The 22,799-nt window shown below is 46.1% G+C and overlaps 1 protein-coding gene across 2 annotated transcripts in view; it reads right to left on the bottom strand.

Moving 5' to 3' along the window:
* Positions 1-22,799, bottom strand: part of ADAMTSL3 (ADAMTS like 3) — a 2,432,792-nt gene that overhangs the window by 6,127 nt on the left and 2,403,866 nt on the right. For both annotated transcript variants that reach the window (XM_085644288.1, XM_085644289.1), the window contains exon 30: positions 12,807-13,021. In XM_085644288.1, coding sequence (XP_085500414.1) covers positions 12,807-13,021 — 215 coding nt within the window. The remainder of the gene's footprint in view (positions 1-12,806; positions 13,022-22,799) is intronic.

Here is a 22,799-nt window from a genome sequence, read left to right as displayed (position 1 = left end):
GGGGTCGGCTGAAGAGGCAGAATGTTTAGCTGGGAAAGGCAGCTTTCTAGAGTTATTCTCTGTATTAATGAAATTAGGAGTTTTAATGCAGTATTGTTTTTAGATTTATTCTGTGATGAAACGTGATTTGTATATGTATTTATTGCTGGTGTATGAATATCATGAATTGATGTTTCTATTGCAATTTTGGATCTCAATAAAAAAATTATCATAAAATGTTTTTTGAATGCTTGCTTGATAGTGGTTAATTCTTCCTCTTTGTCCCTCCTTTTTGTGCTTGGTTTCCTCCCACAGAGCACATCCCAATTACTGTTAACATTATGCTTTTGTATTTGTGTGTTCATTTGGGTGAATATTTTTTCCTTTCCTGTTCGTGTCACTGTTTGCCCATCTTTAGTGGTTCAGCTTTGGCGCTCGTCAATTAACATCCCTGTCACGTTCAAATGCCACAATGAAATGTCAGACACTTCAGATGCACTTTTGAAAATCACCTCTTTACTTTTCTCCGACTTTAAAGTGTATTTCCCCCAAGCTCCTTCCGCTTTGCTGCTTTTTGCTTTAGCGAGCCTCGGTCACTGGACCTTCAGCAGCTCATCCATGCAGCACAGTCGAGAGCAAGGGTTGGGTTACACCTGTCGCATTTTCTCAGAAGTTTGTTTATATAATGTGAACTCGAGTGACCAGAAGGTGTTGGTAGCGATTCACATGAGCGCTTGGTACTTTACACAATGTCAGAATACTTTTTGGGGGCATTTTTATAGAGTACAAACATGACTGATCCGAAGGTATTGAAGCGCTTTACAAAAGTGCCGGTTACATTACACAGTCAGGTTCACTTTATTTGTTTTTAGGTGCGCGAAGATTAAGTGATGCCAACGCCACCCCTGTTTATTAATTACTTCCCCTATACCTGACAAATGGGAGTAACTTTTTTCCCTCACACCTCCTCCTGTGTTGCTGCATTCCCATCCTGCTTCCTCTCCCTGTCATCCTCCTCCTCCTCTCAGAGCTCTAATTTCAAAGAACATTCATGGCAGCTCCACAGGGACCGTGAGGCATTTTTTAGTATATAAGATGTTGGAACACTTTACATGAGCGCTAATTACATTACACAATGTCAGATTACTTTTTGGGGGCATTTTTATAGAACACAAACTCAAGTGACCCAAAGGTGCTGAAGTGCTTTACAAAAGCCCTGTTTACATTACAGAAGGTCAGATTAATTCTTTTGTTTTTAGGTGCATGGAGATTTAAGTGATGCTGACAAAGTAGAGCTGCATGCCCTCCTAGCTGCCTCTTCCTGTCGTCCTCCTCCTCTCAGAGCTCTCATTTCAAAGCATATTCACAGCAGCTACCGGGGGACTGTGAGGCATTTTTTATTATAGAGTGCGAACTTGAGCGACCCAAAGGTGTTGGAGCACATTATATGAGCACTAGTTACATTACACATGGTCAGATACATTTTTGGGAGCATTGTTACAGAGATCGAACTCGACTGACCCGCAGGTATTGGAGCACTTTATGAAAACACCAGTTACATTACACACGGTCAGGTTACTTTTTTTTTTTTAGGTGCACAGAGATTAAGTGATGCTGACGCCATCCCTGTTCATTTATTATGCCCCCTCTATCTGACAATGTGAGCGTTTTGTTGTAGTTGCTGTGTCTAGTGCTCCTAAAACAAAGGGGTTGGGACAGAGGGCAGGGCTGGGGGGTTCCTGGTAAACCGATGGTGAGAGCAATGTTTTGAATGGAAAACTCTGGAGAAGGGTGCCTGGTTAATAGATTCCTGGGGGAGGAGGCATGTGACGTCTCCGCCATTGGAAAGTACTTCACAGATTTTTTCACTGGATGTTCAATACTCTAGTAATGCAGTCACACACAGAATTTTATAGTGCAGTTGACTTGCATCGAGGCACTTGACTTTCTATTTGTGAAATAAAAACCCTTGGAATGTGTCCATAAATGTTTCCTGAGGCAAGCATGTATTCCTGTATGACTCAGTGTGTAGTAATTGTATAGCTCTTCAATCCCTGGTTGCACAGCACCCAGTATAATGTGCTGCATGGCTAAACACTTAGAAAGTCCTAAAGGTGAGACCTACAGGCTAATAGAGGGAATGCACATAGTCCAGCTGTCACCCGGACCCAGACATGCATTCTAGTGGCAGGCAGAGGCACAGAATGGTTAAAGTAAGAAAATGCCAACTTTCTAAAAGTGGCATTTTCAGACCTGTAATTTTAAAACTGACTTCAATAATGGATGTGTTTTTTAATTGTGAGTCCAGAGACACCAAACTCTAGTCTAACATCTGCTCCCAATTGGAAGTTACACTTCTAAAGTGTTACAAGGCAGCTCCAATGCTAACCTATGGGAGAGCTAGGCCTTGCTGTAGTGAAAAACAAATGTATCAGTTTTTCACTACCAGGACATGTAAAACTTTAAAGTACATGTCCTATGTTTTAACTACACTGCTCCATGCCCCTGGTGGTACCTAGGGTCTACCCTAGGGGTGCCTTACATGTAATAAAAGGAAGGTTTGGGCCTGGCAAGTATGTGAATTTGCCAGGTCAAAAGAGCAAATAAAGCTGCAACCACAGGCTCTGCAGTGGCAGGACTGAGGCATGTTTGAAGGGCTACTCATGTGGGTGGCACAATCAGTGCTGCGGGTCCACTAGTAGCATTTGATTTGCAGGCCCTGGGCAAATGTATTGCACTGTACTAGTGATTTATCAGTAAATCAAATATGCCAATCATGGAGAAACCAAAGGCATTTTATACACAGAGCACATGCACTTTAGTACTGGTCCACAGTGAAAAAGTGCCCAGAGTCCTAAAACCAGCAAAAACAAAGTTCTGCACACAGTCAAAAACAGGAGGCTGGAAATAAACAGGGGGTCCAAAGCAAAAAGACTGGGGACCCCACCAAAAGATGCCAGGTCGAGCACCCACATTATAGGTCAAAGCTGGAGAGTTAGTCACAAGAATTAGTGGAACTGCAGGCGGATGGAGACAATGTTAAGTAATCCGTTTGAGGTATGAAGGGCCATCATTTATTTATAATATGCATTTTGGGGCTCCTAAATATATGGGCCCAGGGAGGTGTTCCGAATATTGACAGCCTAACAATAGCCTCTGTCACCCAAATTTAAAATTTCAAGAGATTTACCCTCATTAGAGTTTACACAAGCATAGCGTGAATGCACACGAACTAACACCCAAGATGGTGCTTCGGGAGGAAAAGGTAGGGAATATGGAGTCTGCAATACATCTTAAGCTATGCTCGGAACAAGAGGTTTGGGTGAAACAATCCGGAGTTATGGTTTAGAAGGCCTATTCTGTAAAGAGCTGTAGCCTATGGAGAAATAAAAGGGATATCATCCCAGCTGCATTAGGGGGAGCTTGCTAGTCATATATGGAATGTGTTGTGATAGTGTCTATTATGTTTTATTAACTGGATTTCTGTCACATAATCCAGTCTATTAAGGGCATCAGAATGCATTATAATAAATGTAGTTATGAATAAGAAAAATAGTAATGGTAAAATTCATAAACTATGTTTGTATAGTACTGTATGCCACAGTTTTGTCATTTCTAATCACAGACAGTAAAAGTTTTTTAAACAACATTACAAAACTCAAATATAATCTATTTGAATGAGGGAATTGTGGAAATTTAGCTCGCAAACTGAACATTATCTGCGCCATCTTGCCCCTCCCCAGCACCACGCACCAGCGAATGCACGGCCGCCATTTTAGGCACCCCACTCTCTCCCCGCTCACTCTCGACCGCCAGCGTTTTCCCTTGGCGCTGCAAGCATCCCCCGCGCGCCGGCCACCCCCGCTCTCTCATACAGGCCATAAACCCTCTCCTTCTGCGCGACCCTGCTACGGAACCACTTCCAACCGACAACCCATACATGGTCATGCCTCTCCTTTGATAACCCCCCCCCTTCCTCTGCGCCCCATTGTCTGAACTGGTCCCAGGCCATCGCCTAGCCCTGCGGATGCAGTTTATTGCCCCTACTGTAAGGGAAACACCCCACATCAAAGGGATTACAGTAGAATCAAAGCCCCTACCCCCTGAGACCCGGCCGGTTGCACACACCCCCGGGAATTAGCGGAATTCCCTGCTGCGCGATAGCCATCTCCCACTGCGGGTAGGGTGGGAACCTCTACTGTAACCATGTGTGGGATCGGATCTGAGCCGGGGCTTCAGGGGATATTTCCCCGCACATCAAGGGAATCTCAAGAATGTACTATATGTAATAAAGCAATAAACCAGTGTATAAGAGACCAGGTCTCAGAGATGCAGTTAGAGCACCTCGTGACGATACCTTGCTGTCTGATCTGATGTGTTCTGCTCCGACGGAATAAAACTTTGTTTCCTGCCTTCCAGTCTCCGGCGCCTGCCTCTTTTATTGGTAAATCATCGAGTGGTATGAGAGGCGATTACCGCCGGGCAAATCCTTGAAAGATTATCGACTGAAACTGCCGCTACCATTTAACAATTGGCGTCCCAAACGTGGGGCCCATCAGCGACACGTGGATCCAGTGGGAGAGGTCCCGACGACAGAGTGAACGACTGCAACGATCGGGAGAGCTCCTGCCCAATAGACCCTCGTCTGGCAGCCGATCATCCGAACTTCACTGGTTCCGAGCAGACCTCTCTCGAGTGATCTACGGTCCTGACTGGGAACCATCAGGAGTGCCGCGGCAAATACGGAGAATAGAGGACGATCGGGCGCTGGAGGCGGAAGACGAGAAACTGTCCATGCGGTCCGGGTAAGGTCGTGAAATACGACAAAAGTGCGAAATAATTGATTGATTGTTTGAATACTAGTATTGCTCATTGATTGTTCTTTTTGAGATATTCGCTGTCTACAAACGGGGAGGAGTAGGAATACTCTCTCTCTCTCCCTTTGCAGATAGTGAAGGGTAGGTAACGCAGACTTTTGTCCCCGTTGAAACCCGTCGTGCCTATCTTTATCTCCCCATTGATTGATTGATTGATTGTCCGAACACTAGTTGTTCGATATTGGTTCTTTGGAGGTATTCTCTGCTTACAAATAACGAAGAATAGAGATATTCTGTCTAGTCTTTGCAAGCAGTGAAAAGATAGGTAGTGCTGACTTTTGTCCCCGTTGAAACCCGTCATGCCTATCTTCTCCCCACTGATTGGTAGTTGGTTCTGCCCGGACCGCTTATTAGAGGTGAACCATCCGGCTCCACTGGAGGGCACCCCTAATAAGGACATGTTCACTAAATATGGACTAGTCGCCGTAGCTTATAGCAAGCTGTGGCATAAATATACCAAGAAGGACCCCGAAAGTCAGTGGCCACTGATGGGATCCTTCGACGACCATAAGATAGAAGCACTAGAAATAGCTCTGCGTAGCAATAAGACGACGCCTACTATGCTTGACAGTATCGGCATGTGGCGCAAAGAAGCAACGCAACGGAAAAAGAGGGAAGAAGTAAAAGCAGAAAAGGAATTACGAAAGGCAGCTCACCTTGCCGCTAAAAAGTTAGAAGAAGACATAAAAGAGAGAAGGGAAACTAAACTAAGACAGGAGCCCGAAACCTCAGGCCAGTACGCTGTTAGGACCCCTTCTCTGCTCTACCCTGTATTGTCCTCCAAGCAGCAAACGAATGACGAATTACTGTTAGGTCCCCCGACCATTTACATGCCCCCTCCGTATGCACCCTCCCAATCGGTAGTGCAACACCCACAACCCCCGAACACGAACGAAAGCAGTACAGGGGCCTCGGCCCTCACGGCCTCCGCGCCGGCTGAGCCTCTTGTACTGAACCTAACGTCGACTACAACGTTAGACGACCATGAGATAGGAAAGAAAGAGTCCACCAGAATGAATCGGTTAACTAAAGATGAACGAGCAGGAATTGACAAGATAGTAGGGACGCTGGTGGAGCGAAAAGAAAGTGAGGAGTATATAACGGACGTGTATAAATCGTATGCCGACAGCCGCAGACGACACTTCGTCGTACGGCTCTGTTATCGCACCCTGAATACATATGAGAATAGGTACCACGATAAAGGTCCCGAAGGCCTAGCGGCCCTATATAGGAAGGTAGACATTGGGGAAGAAAGAGAGGGCGATGTAACGAACCTCTTCACTCGTACACTCGAGGTCTACCGACACCTTAAAGAACATGGACAGACAACCACAACGGAAACCCCCATGGCAACTAAGCCCCAGGGAGGAAGGGCCGATGCCATGATGCCCATTAAAGAAGCTGCCCCCTACTGGGTCCCCCCACGGGGTCAGGGAACACACGACGACATCAACCACCAAGATGCGAAGGGAAGGGTTGTATATAACTGGGTCTACCAGCCGTGGGACCGGCAAGATATTTTGACCTTTAGAAAGACCCTACCCGACTTGAGAAAGAACCCGACTGCCTTCTACACTGAATTAGGCACAGCCTTAGGCTCAACGATAATGACGTTAGCAGATATCGACTTGTTCTTTGGGCTATGTTTGCCGGCTGATGTGTGGAAACAAATCCGGAAGGTTGACCACGCTGAGCCGTTCGGATATACCTGGGTACAACTCGATACCGTAGATAAACAGCGAGAACCAGGACAAAAACCCCCTAGAGACCATACCCCTACACCCTACAACGGACGGAGAGACTTAGATGGAAATCAATGTGCATTCTGTAGAGGGTTTGGACACTGGAAATCCCAGTGCCCGGTCCTTTTGGAACTGAACAAAAATAGGGACCCCAATAGACACAACCGGAAGTTTGTTGATACCCACCATCAACGTCACCACACTTGATTAGGATCACGTGCAATCGAGCAAACGCCATTTTTTCCGAATACGCTAACCAGATCGCTGATACGTACAACGCTCCAGCAAAATAGTATGGTCAAACATTTTTTAATAAATTACAAGTATAACAACATTCCGGCAAAATGAACAGGATAAAACACGTTTTAAAACAACTATTTACATAACAGTCTGCTGCAACCTCCATCCCAAAGCCTTAACGTCCACGTGACACCGTCCTCGCCTCTCCTTCCTCGAAATTGCAACATTGGCCTGTTTTGGGCGGTCCCTCTTAGTTGACTTTGGGCTATAAAAGCCATGCAAAAATCCATTGACATCAGTGGCGAGCGATTGTGCGAATAGGCCGGAGGCTATACGAAGCGCCGAAGTTCTGGCAACACCAAGGCGGAGCCCGCCACGCTGTGCGGGCCTTTCCGCTTTCTCTTCTTCTTTCTTCAATAAGGGCTGATGCCCTGGCGGGGGGAGGCGACGCGGACGGACCTCCCCCACCTCCCCAGGTGGAGGCTTGCCAGGCACCCCAACCGCCTTTGACTCGCCGGCCAGCTAAGCTGCACCCAACCGTCTTTGACTCGCCGGCCAGCTAAGCTGCACCCAGCCATCTTTTTCATCGGCCTGCTGAATTTCACCCTGGCACGCCGTGCGGATCTTCCCATTTGCTTCTTCCTTCGATAATGGAGGGTGCCCTGGCGGGGGGAGGCGACGCGGACGGACCTCCCCCACCTCCCCAGGTGGAGGCTCACCAGCAGATGAGGGCACCCCAAACCACACCTTTCACACGTCGGCCAGCTGAGCTGCGCCCTGCCACTTCATTCGCCGTTCGGCTGAGCCGGCACCCCTGCACGCGGCCGCCAGGCAACCACCCAAGCACCGGGTTCACCAGGACTGCCGCTAGCGCCCGACGTGAGGAGTGGGCCCCCGCAGCAAGGTAATCGGGGACCCACCCCGGTGGTGATACCATCCAAACTGCTGTCGTCACTGCTACTGGAATCACCCCGGTGGCAGCACCACCCGAACTGCTGCTGTTACTGCTGCTGGCTCCTCTCCGCTGACTGTACCGAAGAGCTGCTGCTACTGCTGCCCTTGAACTCCGGCGGTCGACCCCTCCGGTTCCAGGCCTGGCCCACCGTGAGACAATTCTGGACTCGAAAGCTTGTTTGCTAGGGCATGGGCCCCACCCTTGACAGAATGCTCCCCTCAGCCTTGCAGAATTGGTTGGAGTCATTTGACATTCGACTCCTGCGGACTTCCGGTAAGGACAAAACCACCGCCATTGCTCTTTTGCCCCCCGGGCGGCAGCCGCCTTGCCTCCGCTTGGTGCAGTGAGAAAGTAAAGCGTCGGCGGAAGAACCCGCCTGCTGCCCCGCCCTAAGAACAAACCGTGGCTTTGCTACAAGGTTGCAGTGACGCCATGCTGACGCAAAGTTGACGCTAACGAAAGTTCTCGAACTACCGAAAGGAATTCTGGTTCAACTGCTAATTCATGGAAAGACTTAGACTGTGCACTGGCCCGACCCCGCCCCAAGATGGCGCTGATGTAGGAGTGGCCTATAACTCCTTGTGGCGTTCCAGCCACGTGACATTTGTGTTAAAAAGACATATATATATATATGTATGCGATGCTTTCACACATGATGGTGGGGGAAAGGGGGGAACCGATTTTTATGTTAATCCAGTGTTGCTCATGTTGCTCGGCGCCTCTCACACCGTGGCCGGTCTGTGGCAGCTGTAGGCCCGTATTTCCATACTGACATTGTTTTAAATAAAGGGCTTCTTAAAAAGGAATTACGAACTCAGTGTCATGACTAATCATCTAGGTTGTTGAAGGTTTTTCTTTTGAATAAATGATTGTTACTCCTAAGCGAAAGCATACAGATAATACAGACACCATTTGCCTAAAAATCTTTTTGTTTAAACGGAATTTGTACCCATCACGCCTGCCCTTTTTCCAAGAATTGTCAAATCAATAATGAACTATAACTTAAGGTATATGTCGCATGCAAGGTATGGTATCCTGCACCATAATACACGACCAATTGAGAAATATATGCACGACCAGGGAACGCGAATTTAGGAGATGAATGAACTAAAGCATCTTTACCTCGAACTAAAGAATAATGGGTCAGTGGTATTACCCAACCCTGCGGCTAGCCTGGTACATGGTAGGTAGAACCTTTCGTGTCTGCGCGCGCTGGGGTATTTTGAATACTGCACCTCCCCTCCCCTCTTATTTCCCCTCTATAGGTCACGACGAAGTTCCGACTGAAGAGTGGAGTGGACATGGACCGCACCAAGTTCAATATCAGGGAAAACATAGACAAACGTTGTGAGATAGTGTGTAAAATTACAGACCACCATTGAGAACAAGAAAAACTGTATGATATGATTGTGCGTGTGTACTACGATTATACGATATGAATGTGTATGCATTTCATGTTCGGATCACTTGAAGAGAGCGTCATTGTATGATTGAAGTGTGCGTCCACCGATCAAAGGGAGGAGAATAAAAGGGTCAGACAACCCATAAGATAAACTACAAAATACTAAAGGTACGCAGCGTGCATAGGAATAGAGGACAGGAAAGGAGAGGTCCCCGTGCTCGACGCAACCCTGAGTCTCCGTCTTGTTGCATGAACTGTCATACCCTATCCGGCATTTGTGTGTACATGATCACCGAATTTATGTCTTTTCCCCGCTTGTGTTTTCTTACATGGAACAGACCCATGCTACTCCATGTTGTGTGTGCACCAAGTGGCCTATTATCTTACCCATCTCTCTCTCTCTTGCCCTCTTTTCTTCTTGAATAAATTAACGACATACACCCCTTTGGTAAGTGTATAATTGGCCTGAACACAGTGGTGTTCGAACAAATTGACAGAAACAAAAACGACCATACTTTACCACGTTACTACCTCTCCTTTTTACGAACATTAAGCCTAATCGGCTGAGAAGGAAAGGACAGGTAAGACGACTGATGTCTCCCAATCTGACCCACAACACGGGGACTATATGTCAGTGGTTTTTTTTTCTTAAAGGACACCATCTCCACCACCCAGAATTACCCCTGACCAATTAGCCCGAAATAGAATGTCTAAAGCACCCTGTTCTCCCAAAGATAACTCCAGCCCTATACTAGCCGTCTCAGAGTATCTCGAACAAAACAGCTGATGGCCCCTGTTTTTAACTGATAAAGGGTCACCTACTGTATGAAAAGGATACTCGTGAACGCATGACCATAGCACCTCGCACTTACGGATATTACCAAACCTTGCATTATAGGGCGCAGAAACTGACACCTAGAAGGCCAGACGATGGATAGGGACACCCACAGAACCCTGCACCACAGCAGCAATTAATAGATTAGTAACACGCACATTAACATCAGAGTTAATGGACACCAATCATATAGTAACAGATAAGAGCATTTCCGCAACTACTCAGTGGTTGGGAGAGAGAATGAAGTATGTAAATGTCTTCCCTGCCAAGATCTTTAAGACTTTCGTTTCTTATAACCTATTCAAGGATAACCTGCAGACATCGGAAGAGAGGGGTCGGATGTGACGCACAGTCTGGCTGCGGATCATAAAACATCTATGACATCGACCAAGGGGGAAGCGACGAAGCAACAAGAGTGTGAGACGAGGCACCATTATCAGAACGATGAGCGCGAAGGGCTACATCGAGGCCCCTGCTCACTGACCAGCGTGCCTGAAGTCTTAACCCGTCGGGCCCGATTGATGGGCCCAGTGCCGAAAAGATTCTGCTCTCCTTGGTCCGCATTTTTGATCTGATCCCCTGCCACCCCATTCTCTCTTCCTCTTTCATTTGGACTATGACTTTGACCTACTACCGAGGAACAAAAGGCCGGCACCCTGTCTCAAAGGTACCTGTGGTGAACTGTGTTAAGGAACAGGACTATGATCAAAGAACAGTGAGTGGTCACACCCTGCCACGTGAAGAAATCGGATTTGAACTGGACCTTAGTTCCACCGCCGGTGCTCAACAGTGCCAACGAAAGAAGAACAACAATGAGAGCTTACCAGTGATAGCTCTTTATAAACAAGGACACTGGAAAGAAGAACCCATGTCAAAGTCGAAAATCCTCTCCCAACCACCTTATTATATTAACTATCTTCTCATCAAGTTTTCATGATGTTGCATCAATCACTTCCGACTGTACACTGAGAAGTTAAGAAAATGTAACTTTGTATAGTAACATTCATACAACACCAGCCATGTACACAACTATACTGCAACTTTGAATGTACTTCCTCCTCGCCTACTTTATCAAACTGTATGAGACAATGTACAAATGTGTCAGATTACTCCTGCCTACCCTAAAACGACTCTGTATCTTTAAAATGTGTGACGAACATTGACGATACTGTAACTGAAAGGCTAACAAAGGCGAATATTGGCCGGACAAGCTGGCGAGATATGTTAAAAGGGAGGACTGTGGAAATTTAGCTCGCAAACTGAACATTATCTGCGCCATCTTGCCCCTCCCCAGCACCACGCACCAGCGAATGCACGGCCGCCATTTTAGGCACCCCACTCTCTCCCCGCTCACTCTCGACCGCCAGCGTTTTCCCTTGGCGCTGCAAGCATCCCCCGCGCGCCGGCCACCCCCGCTCTCTCATACAGGCCATAAACCCTCTCCTTCTGCGCGACCCTGCTACGGAACCACTTCCAACCGACAACCCATACATGGTCATGCCTCTCCTTTGATAACCCCCCCCTTCCTCTGCGCCCCATTGTCTGAACTGGTCCCAGGCCATCGCCTAGCCCTGCGGATGCAGTTTATTGCCCCTACTGTAAGGGAAACACCCCACATCAAAGGGATTACAGTAGAATCAAAGCCCCTACCCCCTGAGACCCGGCCGGTTGCACACACCCCCGGGAATTAGCGGAATTCCCTGCTGCGCGATAGCCATCTCCCACTGCGGGTAGGGTGGGAACCTCTACTGTAACCATGTGTGGGATCGGATCTGAGCCGGGGCTTCAGGGGATATTTCCCCGCACATCAAGGGAATCTCAAGAATGTACTATATGTAATAAAGCAATAAACCAGTGTATAAGAGACCAGGTCTCAGAGATGCAGTTAGAGCACCTCGTGACGATACCTTGCTGTCTGATCTGATGTGTTCTGCTCCGACGGAATAAAACTTTGTTTCCTGCCTTCCAGTCTCCGGCGCCTGCCTCTTTTATTGGTAAATCATCGAGTGGTATGAGAGGCGATTACCGCCGGGCAAATCCTTGAAAGATTATCGACTGAAACTGCCGCTACCATTTAACAGAATATATAAATCCATTTTCAGGGATATGGGTGAGGAGTTGTATGATCGAACCATGCATGCCTTTATCACGCATGACTTAACAACCTGGGCAGTACAGCGAAAGCATCGTTCTTATGCCTTCCTTTGGCACGCAAGTCGCTACAACGACTTGCCTTAGGGAATTGTTGGACTTTAGAATAGTATAATTTACTATTCCAACTCCAGTCTGGGTATCAGTAGGGAAGGTGTTGGACTTAAAATCCAACACCAGTCCAACACCATATTCCCTAAAGCAAGTCGTTGTCACAACTTGCATACTAAAGGAACATGTGATTACGTCAAAGTCGGTGAAGTACCCGCATTGTAAAGGCATTGCGTCGTAAATAATGTTTCCTGGACTGAGGCTTTACCTAAAGAGAACGGTCAGTGATCGGCTACAGAAAGGAGAGAGATGGTTGGGAAAAAGTGGGTAGACTGGGGGAATGTCTTCTACAATTACATCAAATAGCTACCGTGGTACACAAGTAAGTATCTCATCATTCATTGAAACTAGTGGATGTCAACATTTCCAAAAAATTGCCACTGTGAAAGACAAGAAAACAACTGCAGACACCTGGCCTCCACTCCCTTGGAGACCTCTCGAGCGTGGTGTGTCGACTACTAAAACCTTGCCCTTCATTGTATTAAGTGATGCCAAATATCCACCATGTACATACTTCCACAGGATGCGGCACTGCAGTGCTGCCAAGTCATCGGTCGCCTCCTCCAACTGCAGTATTGATCAGCCACTGCTTTGCTGTTCTTCATGTGCACACAGGCTACTCTTCGAGACTGGATTCCATTCCCGCAGGCCGCTGTGCAGGGTCTCCACGCGCCTGCCCGCCAGTACACGTCACACATCTCTGAGGAGCAGTTTCTTCTGGAGACAGGCCTGAGAAGGACAAAGAATCCAGTAAAATTATGAAGATGTGTCTTTTCTGTATGACTAGCAACAAACGTATTCATTCCATCAGTCATTGTGGAGTCTTTAAGAAAATTACATGCAAGTAATAAAGTAAACCACAGTTTCTGCTCTAAACTGGGCTGCCATGTTCTACTGAGATCTTATCCCTGAACCCGGAGATTGAAAAATGGTGCATTAATCTAGTCTGGTGGAAAGACTCCAGTACCCGACCATCTGAAAATAGGACTACAGCGAGACATATTTCCTACAAAGAAAAGCAAAACCTCCCCATCCATCTGAACTGTTTATTCCATGTACAAAAGCAAACGACTAAAGGCCATATAAAGATTCTGAGCAGTGCTTGGCAACAAGTACTATGGGCCTCATTTATGAAAAGTGACGCATCACTGCGTGAAAACAGTGATGCGTCACTTTTCACTGCGCCCTCCCTGCGACTCCAATGATGCGTCATATTTACAGTATGACACATCATGTCGCAAGGAGTCACAGATACGTCAGTATTTCTGACGTCTCTGTAGGCGCAAAAGTGACGCAGGGGCTCATAAATGAGCCCCTATATTTTTTCCGAGTAGCTTACACGTAAATGGCTTTGTTGGCAAAACAAGAACTTTTTTTGCAACATAGAAAATGCTCTTTTGGTGCCTTTTAGTAGTTGGCTTTGTTAAACACTGCATGCTATCGAATTATTGCTTCATTCTATTTTCCTATGTTTAGAAAAATTGTATTTATCATCCCAGCTTGCCAGTTTCCTGTTCTGAAAGATATTTTTCCCAGTTTGGTCGCCTTCTTCACTCATTGAGCCAATAAAAGCTTCCCACCCAATTATGTACGTCTATGAAGCAATCTCTGAAATAGGTGGAAGTAAGGGACGCTTTCTTCTCTAAGCTTAGAAGGAGCTGGATATCGGTCGAATAGCAGTAAAACCAAATTCTAAAGAATGAATAAGACAAACAAACAAATACAAACAAACATTAAAAGAAATGTGGGCGTTGATGAACCTTGGGTAATCCAAACGATTCTCCTTCTAAGATGTAACCTAACAAGTGTTTTATTGCATGTGGGTTGTAGTAACTGAACAAGAGTTCTATGTTCTGTGCACAGGCATTAAGATCTTCTGCTCTACTGTTTGCTATGCAAGACATCTGATCAATCTTTAGGGTCTTCTTTAAAGGGGTTTCCATGGCCTTGGGAGTCCGTCACTTGCAGGCCACTGCATTTATAAACCCAGTTATATTTTTTACTGGCATATTAGTCAAATTGTGGTTTATATGTCAGCCTCTTCTGCATGCATTTAATGCACTCTTGTTCTTTCTAAATGTAGATGTTGGATCAACATAGTGCCTCAGCAATTCCTAAGAACAAGACTAAAGCTAACGTATCTTTGAGTAATGCGCTACATGAAGGCAGGATGGAGTGGAAAAAATCTTTCACATTTGTTTACAACAATATTCCAGTTAAAATAAATCCACATAAAAAAGTAATGAACAACCACAGTTGTGTGTGTTTTACGTAATGATTCATTTTCCAAGTTATATTTATCTGCTGCCACTTTCACGTTGGCAGGAAACACAGGCTGCCCCCTTGCTGGAGTAGGAAATCCTTGTTTTTCTAAACATGGAAGATTGTCAGCACTTTCTAACAACTCCATATTTAGGGAGCTTATGTTGTCTGCTTACTAAGAGTAGTGAGCCCAGTATTTATATTGTTTATTTCTTTGCTTTAAGTGAGATCTTACACCTATGTAGTACATATAAGGACAAGTGATGGTTGTAGAAAATGGGTTCTGACCCATTCAACCCTCTGGATGTTTTGATGTTGGATTACCTGTTTTTTGGATGTTTACTTACTCTAAACTAAATGGATTGAGGGGGCTAGAAACCAGGGTATGCTGTTTAAAACAAGGTCAGCTGCTGCCCAGCTGGGGTAGGAGGCTCTGGGTTGGCTGCGCGTAAACAGGCGCACACATGTGGGTGCACATGTGTGCAGGATGAGTAAGTGGAAGTAGTGTCTAGCTCAGCCTGCTATCTTCACACCAGATAGCCTGTCACAGAATGGACCCTTCAGGGATTGGTGCTGACCTGATTTAGGCCTTAAAATGTGAATGGGAATTCATAGTGTAAATCTGAAGTGCTTATCCGAGAGCGTATGCATACTTTATTATCCATTATGATTGAAATCTGCATCAATGAACAATTTCATTATTTTCCGTCCTAGAGACTTATGTGACAGACTGATGACAACGTTGGCAATCAATATTTATGTCCTAATGAAGGTCATTGGCATGCTTTATTGGCAATCAGAAGTGTAATGGTAAATCATCAAATGCTTTATTGAATGTGACAGATTTTTTACAAATGTTTTATTGACATTCACAAGGTTGACAGTGAAACATTACATGCTCTAATGTGTGTCATTGTAAGATGGTACCATCCTTAGTAACTTTAATAGTGTTGCACTGGGTTATGATGGCATATTCCTGCTTTTATGGTTACAGTGACTTCCAAGCAGAGCCATTACATTATGCCTAGTGTATATGAGGACATTATAGTTGTAGGGTTCAGGGCTCACCACATTTGTGAACTGTTTGTAGGGTGTCACCATAGGTATTTCCAACTGCCATCATATAGGTATTTGTAATTTAATGTGTAGTATTGAGTAGCGTATGCTATATAGTACTTTTTCTTTTTATAAGTAAAACACAGACTTGAAAATGTATTTATTTGAATGCTATTTGTTGCGTGCCTGGATACCAACCCAAACCACCGCCCGTTTATGGCTTGGTGGCTTGAACTTCTGTAACTTGTTACCTTGAGAAAGTAAGGTGCTACAATGGAGCACCTGGTTCCTAGTTGAAGGAAGGTTAAAGACCCATATCCTTCCTAACTAATAATCGGCTTTTTTTAAACTGCTACAGAAGATTAATAACAGGAAATGTCTAGCTACATAGGTATAGCCAAAAAGCAACTAAGAACAGGGGCTTGTTAGATAGGTCAAAAGCTGCTGGGAAAGTTATAACCAGAAGGTGTCATCGAAAGATAGAACATGGTGACAGTATACACATGTGAAAAGTGGATGCAAGAGCATTCCAGCCCAAGAGGACAAGTAAAACTAAATATATTAACAGGTAGTATTGAGTCTGGACCTGAAGAATTTCTATGAACAAAGAGTGGAGTGGGTGATGGAGCCAAATGTTAGAGCATAAAGAAGAGGTAGGCTGGCAGCAGTTTAAGTGGTAGTCAAAGTGGGAGGTCACATGGCCCACTGCCTCAAATATCTAAAGGCCAGTCAGAAGCGCAGTAATACTTCCCTGCAACAGACTCTTCCTTAAATCAGCCAAACACAGCTCCCTAGTGTGCATTACCACAGAAGCCAGCACAAGGTAGAAGATCACTAAATCCGCTATCCACACTACCCCGGGACCAATAAGCAGCAATCACCACTTATAATAGATACCTTGTCAGGGCATCCCACTGCCCAGGGATCCCTTGTTAACTCTGGACACTGACATAGGCAAACAGTGATGAGTGCATGGCCTGTTTGTGCTTGTTAAGACCCTCATTCACAACCATACACCACCAACAGAACAAACTCCCAACTTGTTGCAAAATGCATACTATACAGTTCTCTATGCACCAGAAATTGCAGATATCATTACACAACGCAACTTGATCCGCAGAAAAACATGGCACACATTTACTTACACACACACGCGGCATCCTCATCCCCAAAGACTACAAAATCCAGTGCAAAGATTACATACAGGAAGAGGCCTCGCCACCATCCACAAAACCATGTCACACTATACACAAATTGAATAAGCAATAGCAGTACCCAAGTCATTTCAACTACTTACCTGTCACTCTCACCATACAAAAGAGCTACCATCTTCTAAACTGCAGGCAGAAGGAATCTTTGACCTCAATACTTCTAACTCAACACACCACCATACATTCCTTGGCTGGGAGATTTTAACCTCCTCAGAGAATCAAGAATCATGAAAACACACTCCTCCTCTCTTGGCACATCAAATAACATATCACCTAACCTAGCCACTTCAAATGCTTAATCATGTCAGACTTTTCATCATAAAATCGCTCCATTAACGTGGAATGGATTAGCCATCTTGCTATCTTCTCCCTCTGTCACTCTACACAAACACATCAAGTTTAATATAAAATATAAAAACAAACTGCCTCATGTTTTCTGAAGTCTCAGGGACACAAAAGACTTCCTACAATCCTGCTGGTTTTGCTGGACTCAGCCATCTGTGAGTCCTACCCTGGCCTGAGGTGCCCCTCCAGTCATGGTCTTCAGAATTAGGTTTATGTAGCTTTTCCTAGATCGACATAGCAGCGACTTTGCACAAATCGGAACCTACGCTTCGCCTTCAATGCCATAGCAGTGGCCACTTGATGACAGTGACTCTACAACCGTCTCAACGCCTACATACAGAGCGGCTCGACATTAACGCTGTGCCTGCATCACAAAGGGGTTCAACCTTAAGCTTCCCTCGATGGTGCGGATCGGCACTGATACTTGCCTCCATCCACGTATTGATGACAACGCGGTGCTTCTTCGACTCCTCACCTCGAGTCTTCAACATATTATTCTGCTCCATCCAAGGTACTTCATTAACTGGAGGTACTTCATTAGCTGGACCTATTTGAGTCCTATAGCTGGCCTGCCCTCCATCACAGTTGGCCTGAACTTTGGATTTACTTATTGTCTTTTTGTTTTGTAGGTCTTGATTTTTTATAATATGATTCTCTATGTATCTAAACCTGTGTAGAGTCTTTTTATGGTGTATTCATTTTGTTACTGTGTGTGTGTGTGTGTTGCGCATACACTTTACACATTTCCTCCTAATTTAAGCCTGCCTGCTCTGTGCCAAGCTACCAGAGGGTGAGCACAGGTTAATGTAAAGTGTATCTAGCTTACCTTGACTAGGATTGTGATCCCTACTTGGACAGGGTGAAAACCTCTGCCAACTAGAGAGGCAATTTCTAACACTGGTAATCAGCAGTGAGGACAGGACTTATGTTTGTGCAATATCATATAGTAATTCAGTGTTCAATGCAACTCTATACTTGACCAATTCAAACCCTTTTCAATTCTCCCTGATTGATATTAAAATTTTTCCAAAAGCCTTTTTGCACCATACTCCTTCTCTATACAATATCTGTGGTCCTCCCTGGAAATATGGAATTCGAGCTGGCCTAAATGGAGGCATACATAGTGACCCAGCTCAAGGAGTTCTGACAGGAGAGAAGGGTATTCCATATGGGAAGTGCCAAGAAGGCAGAGCTTTGTAAAGCCTTAAGAGCATGGGCAGTAGCGCACCCTGAAGGAGAAGTGGATGAGGTGGAGGGGTCAGAGTCTGAGGAGGAAGGATTGGAGCAGGACCAAGATGGAGGTCTTGTCTTGCAGCCTTCTGATGTGGGGGGTAACATCCTCCCAGGACTGGAAGTCCACAGCTGACCAGCCAGCAGTGTGTCGTCAAGGAACCTGTCCCCAAAAGAGCTGGCAGGCAGGAGGGAGGCGAGGAAACTAACATTGGATCTTGCAAAATTAGATAAAGAGCAGGCCCTTGCTAAAATGGAGATGGAGCAGGCTCTTGAGGAGAGAAGGCTGGCCATGAAAGAAAGATAAATGGCCCATGAGCTCAGCATGAGAGAGCTGGACATCAGTGCCCTGAGAGGGGGTCCAGCAACAACAATGGTGGCAGCCATACCTGCAGTGTCCACTGGTGAGTCCAGAGTCAGGATCCCCTCGGGGGATGATATAGACAAATGGTTCGCAGCCTATGAAGTGGCTCTGAGAGTGCACAAGGTCCCAGAAGAGTTCTTGGGTGGTAGTTTGTGGAGGTATGTGCCCAGGGTGGGGAGGGACACACTCCTTACACTAGAGGTAGAGGGCCAGACATACGGCCATCCTAGTCAGCAAGTTTTGACTGACCCCTCAGAGGTATAGGCTCAGATTCAGGGGCAGCCATAAGATCTCATCACTAACTTGGGTGGGTTTCTTGGATAATGCCAGCAAGGTATTAAAGGGCTGGGTGAGGGGCAGCAGGGTTGATGATGATTCAGGGCTGTACAACTTGATTTTGAAGGAGAAAATGCTTGATGTTTGTTTTACAGAACTTCATCAACACCTCATTTGTAGCAAGTTAACTGACCTCAGGAAATATTGCTGAGGAGGTGGCCATCTGGGTCCGCACCAGAATGTCCAGGAAGTCATCGGGAGCATAAGGGGGGACTCCCAAAACATTGGTCAGGGTTTCCCACCAGAAATAGGAAGGGAGATAAAAAGACAGACTGGCACATGCATCAAGGTAGGATTTTGCGAGCCCTTAATTGCGATTATTAAGGAATTGCAAAAGTCTATGCATGTAGGAATCGCTATAAAAATAGAGATTCCTACACATTCCACATGCGATTAGCAAATAAGGAATGGCTTCCCATTCATTCCTATGGGTCTACTGGCCCATAGGAATGAATGGGAAATTGCAAGCGCAATTTGCGAGTACCAATTGGTACTCGCAAATTGCTCATGCAATTTCATGGGTGCAAGGGTGTCAATAGGACTCCCTGTTGCACCCCTGAAATTGATCTGTGCACAAATGTTGCGCTCACACATGTCCCAAGGACATGTGTGTGTGTAACCTACAACTTTTAAAAATGCACTTTGGCGCATTTTTCAAAGTTTTTGCAAATTACCATGAAGTTCAACTTCATGGTAATTTGCGCCTCTTAGTAGCGAAATCGCTACTTCAAAGTGGTTCTTGCATTGCATTTAAGGAATCGCAAAATGCAATTCCTTAAATGCAATCGCAATTTGAGAACTCACAATTAATTGCGAATTCTCAAATTGCCTTGACCCTTGATGCATCGCAAAAGCTAATTTTGCGATCGCAAACGGCCGTTTTTTGTGATTCGCACAGTTTTGCAATCGCAAAAAGCTTTGATGGATGTGCCTGAGAGTTCTCTAAAGGGCCCCAAAATACCTCACAGGAAAAAGGGTATGATTCTCATTCACAATGTGGCCACCAGAAGAAAAACAACACTGAAAAAGGTCAGCAGCCAAAGCCCATCAAGTGCTATGAGTGCTACGAATATGGACACTACAAGGGGGACCCCAAGTGTACAAAAAGAGCACCACCTCCCACTGGAAGAAATAATCCAGGGGTGGCTAGTGTAGTGCTGGCGGGAGAAGTGTGTCTCAGTTAATGGGGGGAGCTTAGTGTGATTACTCTAGTGTCCCTGGGTGACAGTGAGATGGTTCATAAGATCCATGTTCCCTCAAATGCTACTAAGTATAGGCAATGGGTGACCATCAATGGGCAAGGTGTTGAGCTTCTGAGGGATATAGTAGTCGGCATGACTATGGTAAAGAGTCAGCTAGAGAAGGTAATGCCTAATGCATTCCAACAGGTTGTGGTGGCTAACAACAGAGAGGATAACTACCTAGTGGGCCTTGTTCTCTCTGATTGAGGAGGGGGGGGGGGGTTTACAGGTCTTCTGGAAGTTGCAAAGTTGCTGTGTGCTCTGCCATGCCTGTGGACTGTTTGTTAGGTAATGACCTTGAGCACACTATCTGGAAAGAAGTGGAGCTCAAGGCTTATGTGGAGATGTTGGGCTTACCTGATTGGATCTGTAGAATGACAAGGTCCATGGCAGCCTAAGATGAGAGTCAAAAAGTGCTGGAGCCTAGAATAATGGCCCAGCCAGGTTCTAAACAGTGGAAAGGTAGCGAGCATTGTAAACCAGCCCATGCATGTCTTCCTAGCAAGGTGAATGGGGCATCTGTGTTGGCTTCCTCGGAGTCCACTGAGGAGGGTCCTGTTTTCCTTAGTGACCTGCTTGCACTTTACTGTTTGGCATGCAGAAGGAACAGCCACAACGGAGGATTCATGTAGGGCACAGAGGGAGTGTCCAACCCTTGAGGGCATGAGGAAACAGGCTGAAGCCCAAGCAGCAGGTGATGTCTCTGAGAGTTATCACATTTACTGAGCGGACAACCTCCTTTATAGTGAGCCTACAGCTCCTGTGCATTGGACAGAAAGGGCTCCGGTAGTCCCCCAGTGCTACAGGGCCTTCCTATTAGAACTGGCTCACAAGATTGTTCAGGCAAGACACCTGGGCCAAGACAAGACTTTTGCAAAGCTTGTCCCATATTTTTTTGACCCAAGATCAGGACTTTCTCAGAAGCATTCTGCAGGACCTGAGTAACCTGCAAGGCCAGTGGGAAAGCAGAGCCAAGGCTTAAAGCCCCCCTCAACCCACTGCCAGTCATTGACACACCCTTTGAGAGGTAGGGTATCAACATTGTTGGGTTTATGAATCCCCAGACTGCCTCAGCCAACAGGTTCATCCTGGTTCTGGTGGATCATGCCACTAGGTACCCATAGGTAATCCCTCTTAGGACCATGACTGCACCTGTGGTGCCAAAGGCCCTGATGGGGATTTTTACCTGAGTGGGTTTCCCCAAATAAGCTGTTTCTGACAGGGGCACAAACTTCATGTCTGCTGATATGCAGTCAATATGTAAGGATTGTGGAGTAACTTATAAGTTCTCCACTCCTTACCATCCGTACACCAATGGACTTGTTGAGAGATTCAACACAACCCTGAAAGGAATGATTAGAGGCCTACCTGAGGCCCTGAGGAATAAGTGGGACATCCTCTTACCATGCCTGTTCTTTGCCTACAGGGAGATACCAAAGAAGGGAGTGGGCTTCAGCCCTTTGAGCTTCTTTATGGGCATCCTGTTAGAGGACCTCTCAGTCTGGTGAAGGAAGAGTGGGAGCAAGCTCACAGGAAGAATCCCCGGGATGTAGTTAGCTACATGCTGGCCTTCAGAAGTCAGATGGCTAAGTTGTAGAAACAAGCATCTGACAACTTAGAAGGCAGTCAGGCTGTGATGAAAGAGTAGTATGACCAAATTTCTACCACTGCGGAGTTGCAGCCTGGGAAGAAAGTGTGATATATGGAAACTGTGAAATCCAGGGCCCTTCAGGACTGTTGGATTGGACTCTATGAGGTTATTGAAAAGAAGGGTAAAGCTACCTACCTGGTGGACCTTGAGACCCCCAGCGAACCTCACAGAGTGCTTCACATAAATCGCCTCAAACCCCACGTTGAGAGATCTGAGATCACCATGCTGTTGGTGACAGATGAAGAGGTAGAGGAGAGTGAACCTCTCTCTGGCCTCTTGGACTGAGCAGCAAAGAGACTGTCCATAAGTGCTGGGACAGTACTGCTCTTTGTTCTCCCTTATTCCTGGGACTACCCACCTGTCTCCCATGATGTGGACACAGGGGACAACCTCTCTTCTAAGAATAAATCTTACTGTTTGTCGGATAAGGTGAGGGCCACCATTAAGAGTAAAGTCTCTAAAATGCTGGAATTGGGGCTGATAGAACCCTCCGGTAGTCCCTGGTCCAGTCTTGTGGTTCTGGTACCAAAAGCTGCCCCAGCGGGCACCACACCTGAACTGAGGTTCTGTGTGGATTGTAGAGGGCTTAATTCTGTGGCAAAGACTTATGCTCTTCCCATCCCCAACGGATGAGCTGATTGAACGGATAGGGACTTCCCAGTACTTAAGTACCTTTGATCTCATGTCGGAGTACCAGCAGATCGCCCCAACAGAAGGCACCAAGGAGAGGTCGGCTTTTTCCACTCCAGAGGGCCACTATCAGTTTAAAGTGATGTCCTTTGGACTCAAAAATATCCCGGCCACTTTCCAG

This window comes from Triturus cristatus, chromosome 3_1, assembly GCF_964204655.1.
Source record: "Triturus cristatus chromosome 3_1, aTriCri1.1, whole genome shotgun sequence".
In the NCBI taxonomy this organism is placed as follows: Eukaryota; Metazoa; Chordata; class Amphibia; order Caudata; family Salamandridae; genus Triturus; species Triturus cristatus.
Note: the sequence above shows the minus strand (reverse complement) of the source record. Positions and strands in the feature narration are given on the sequence as shown.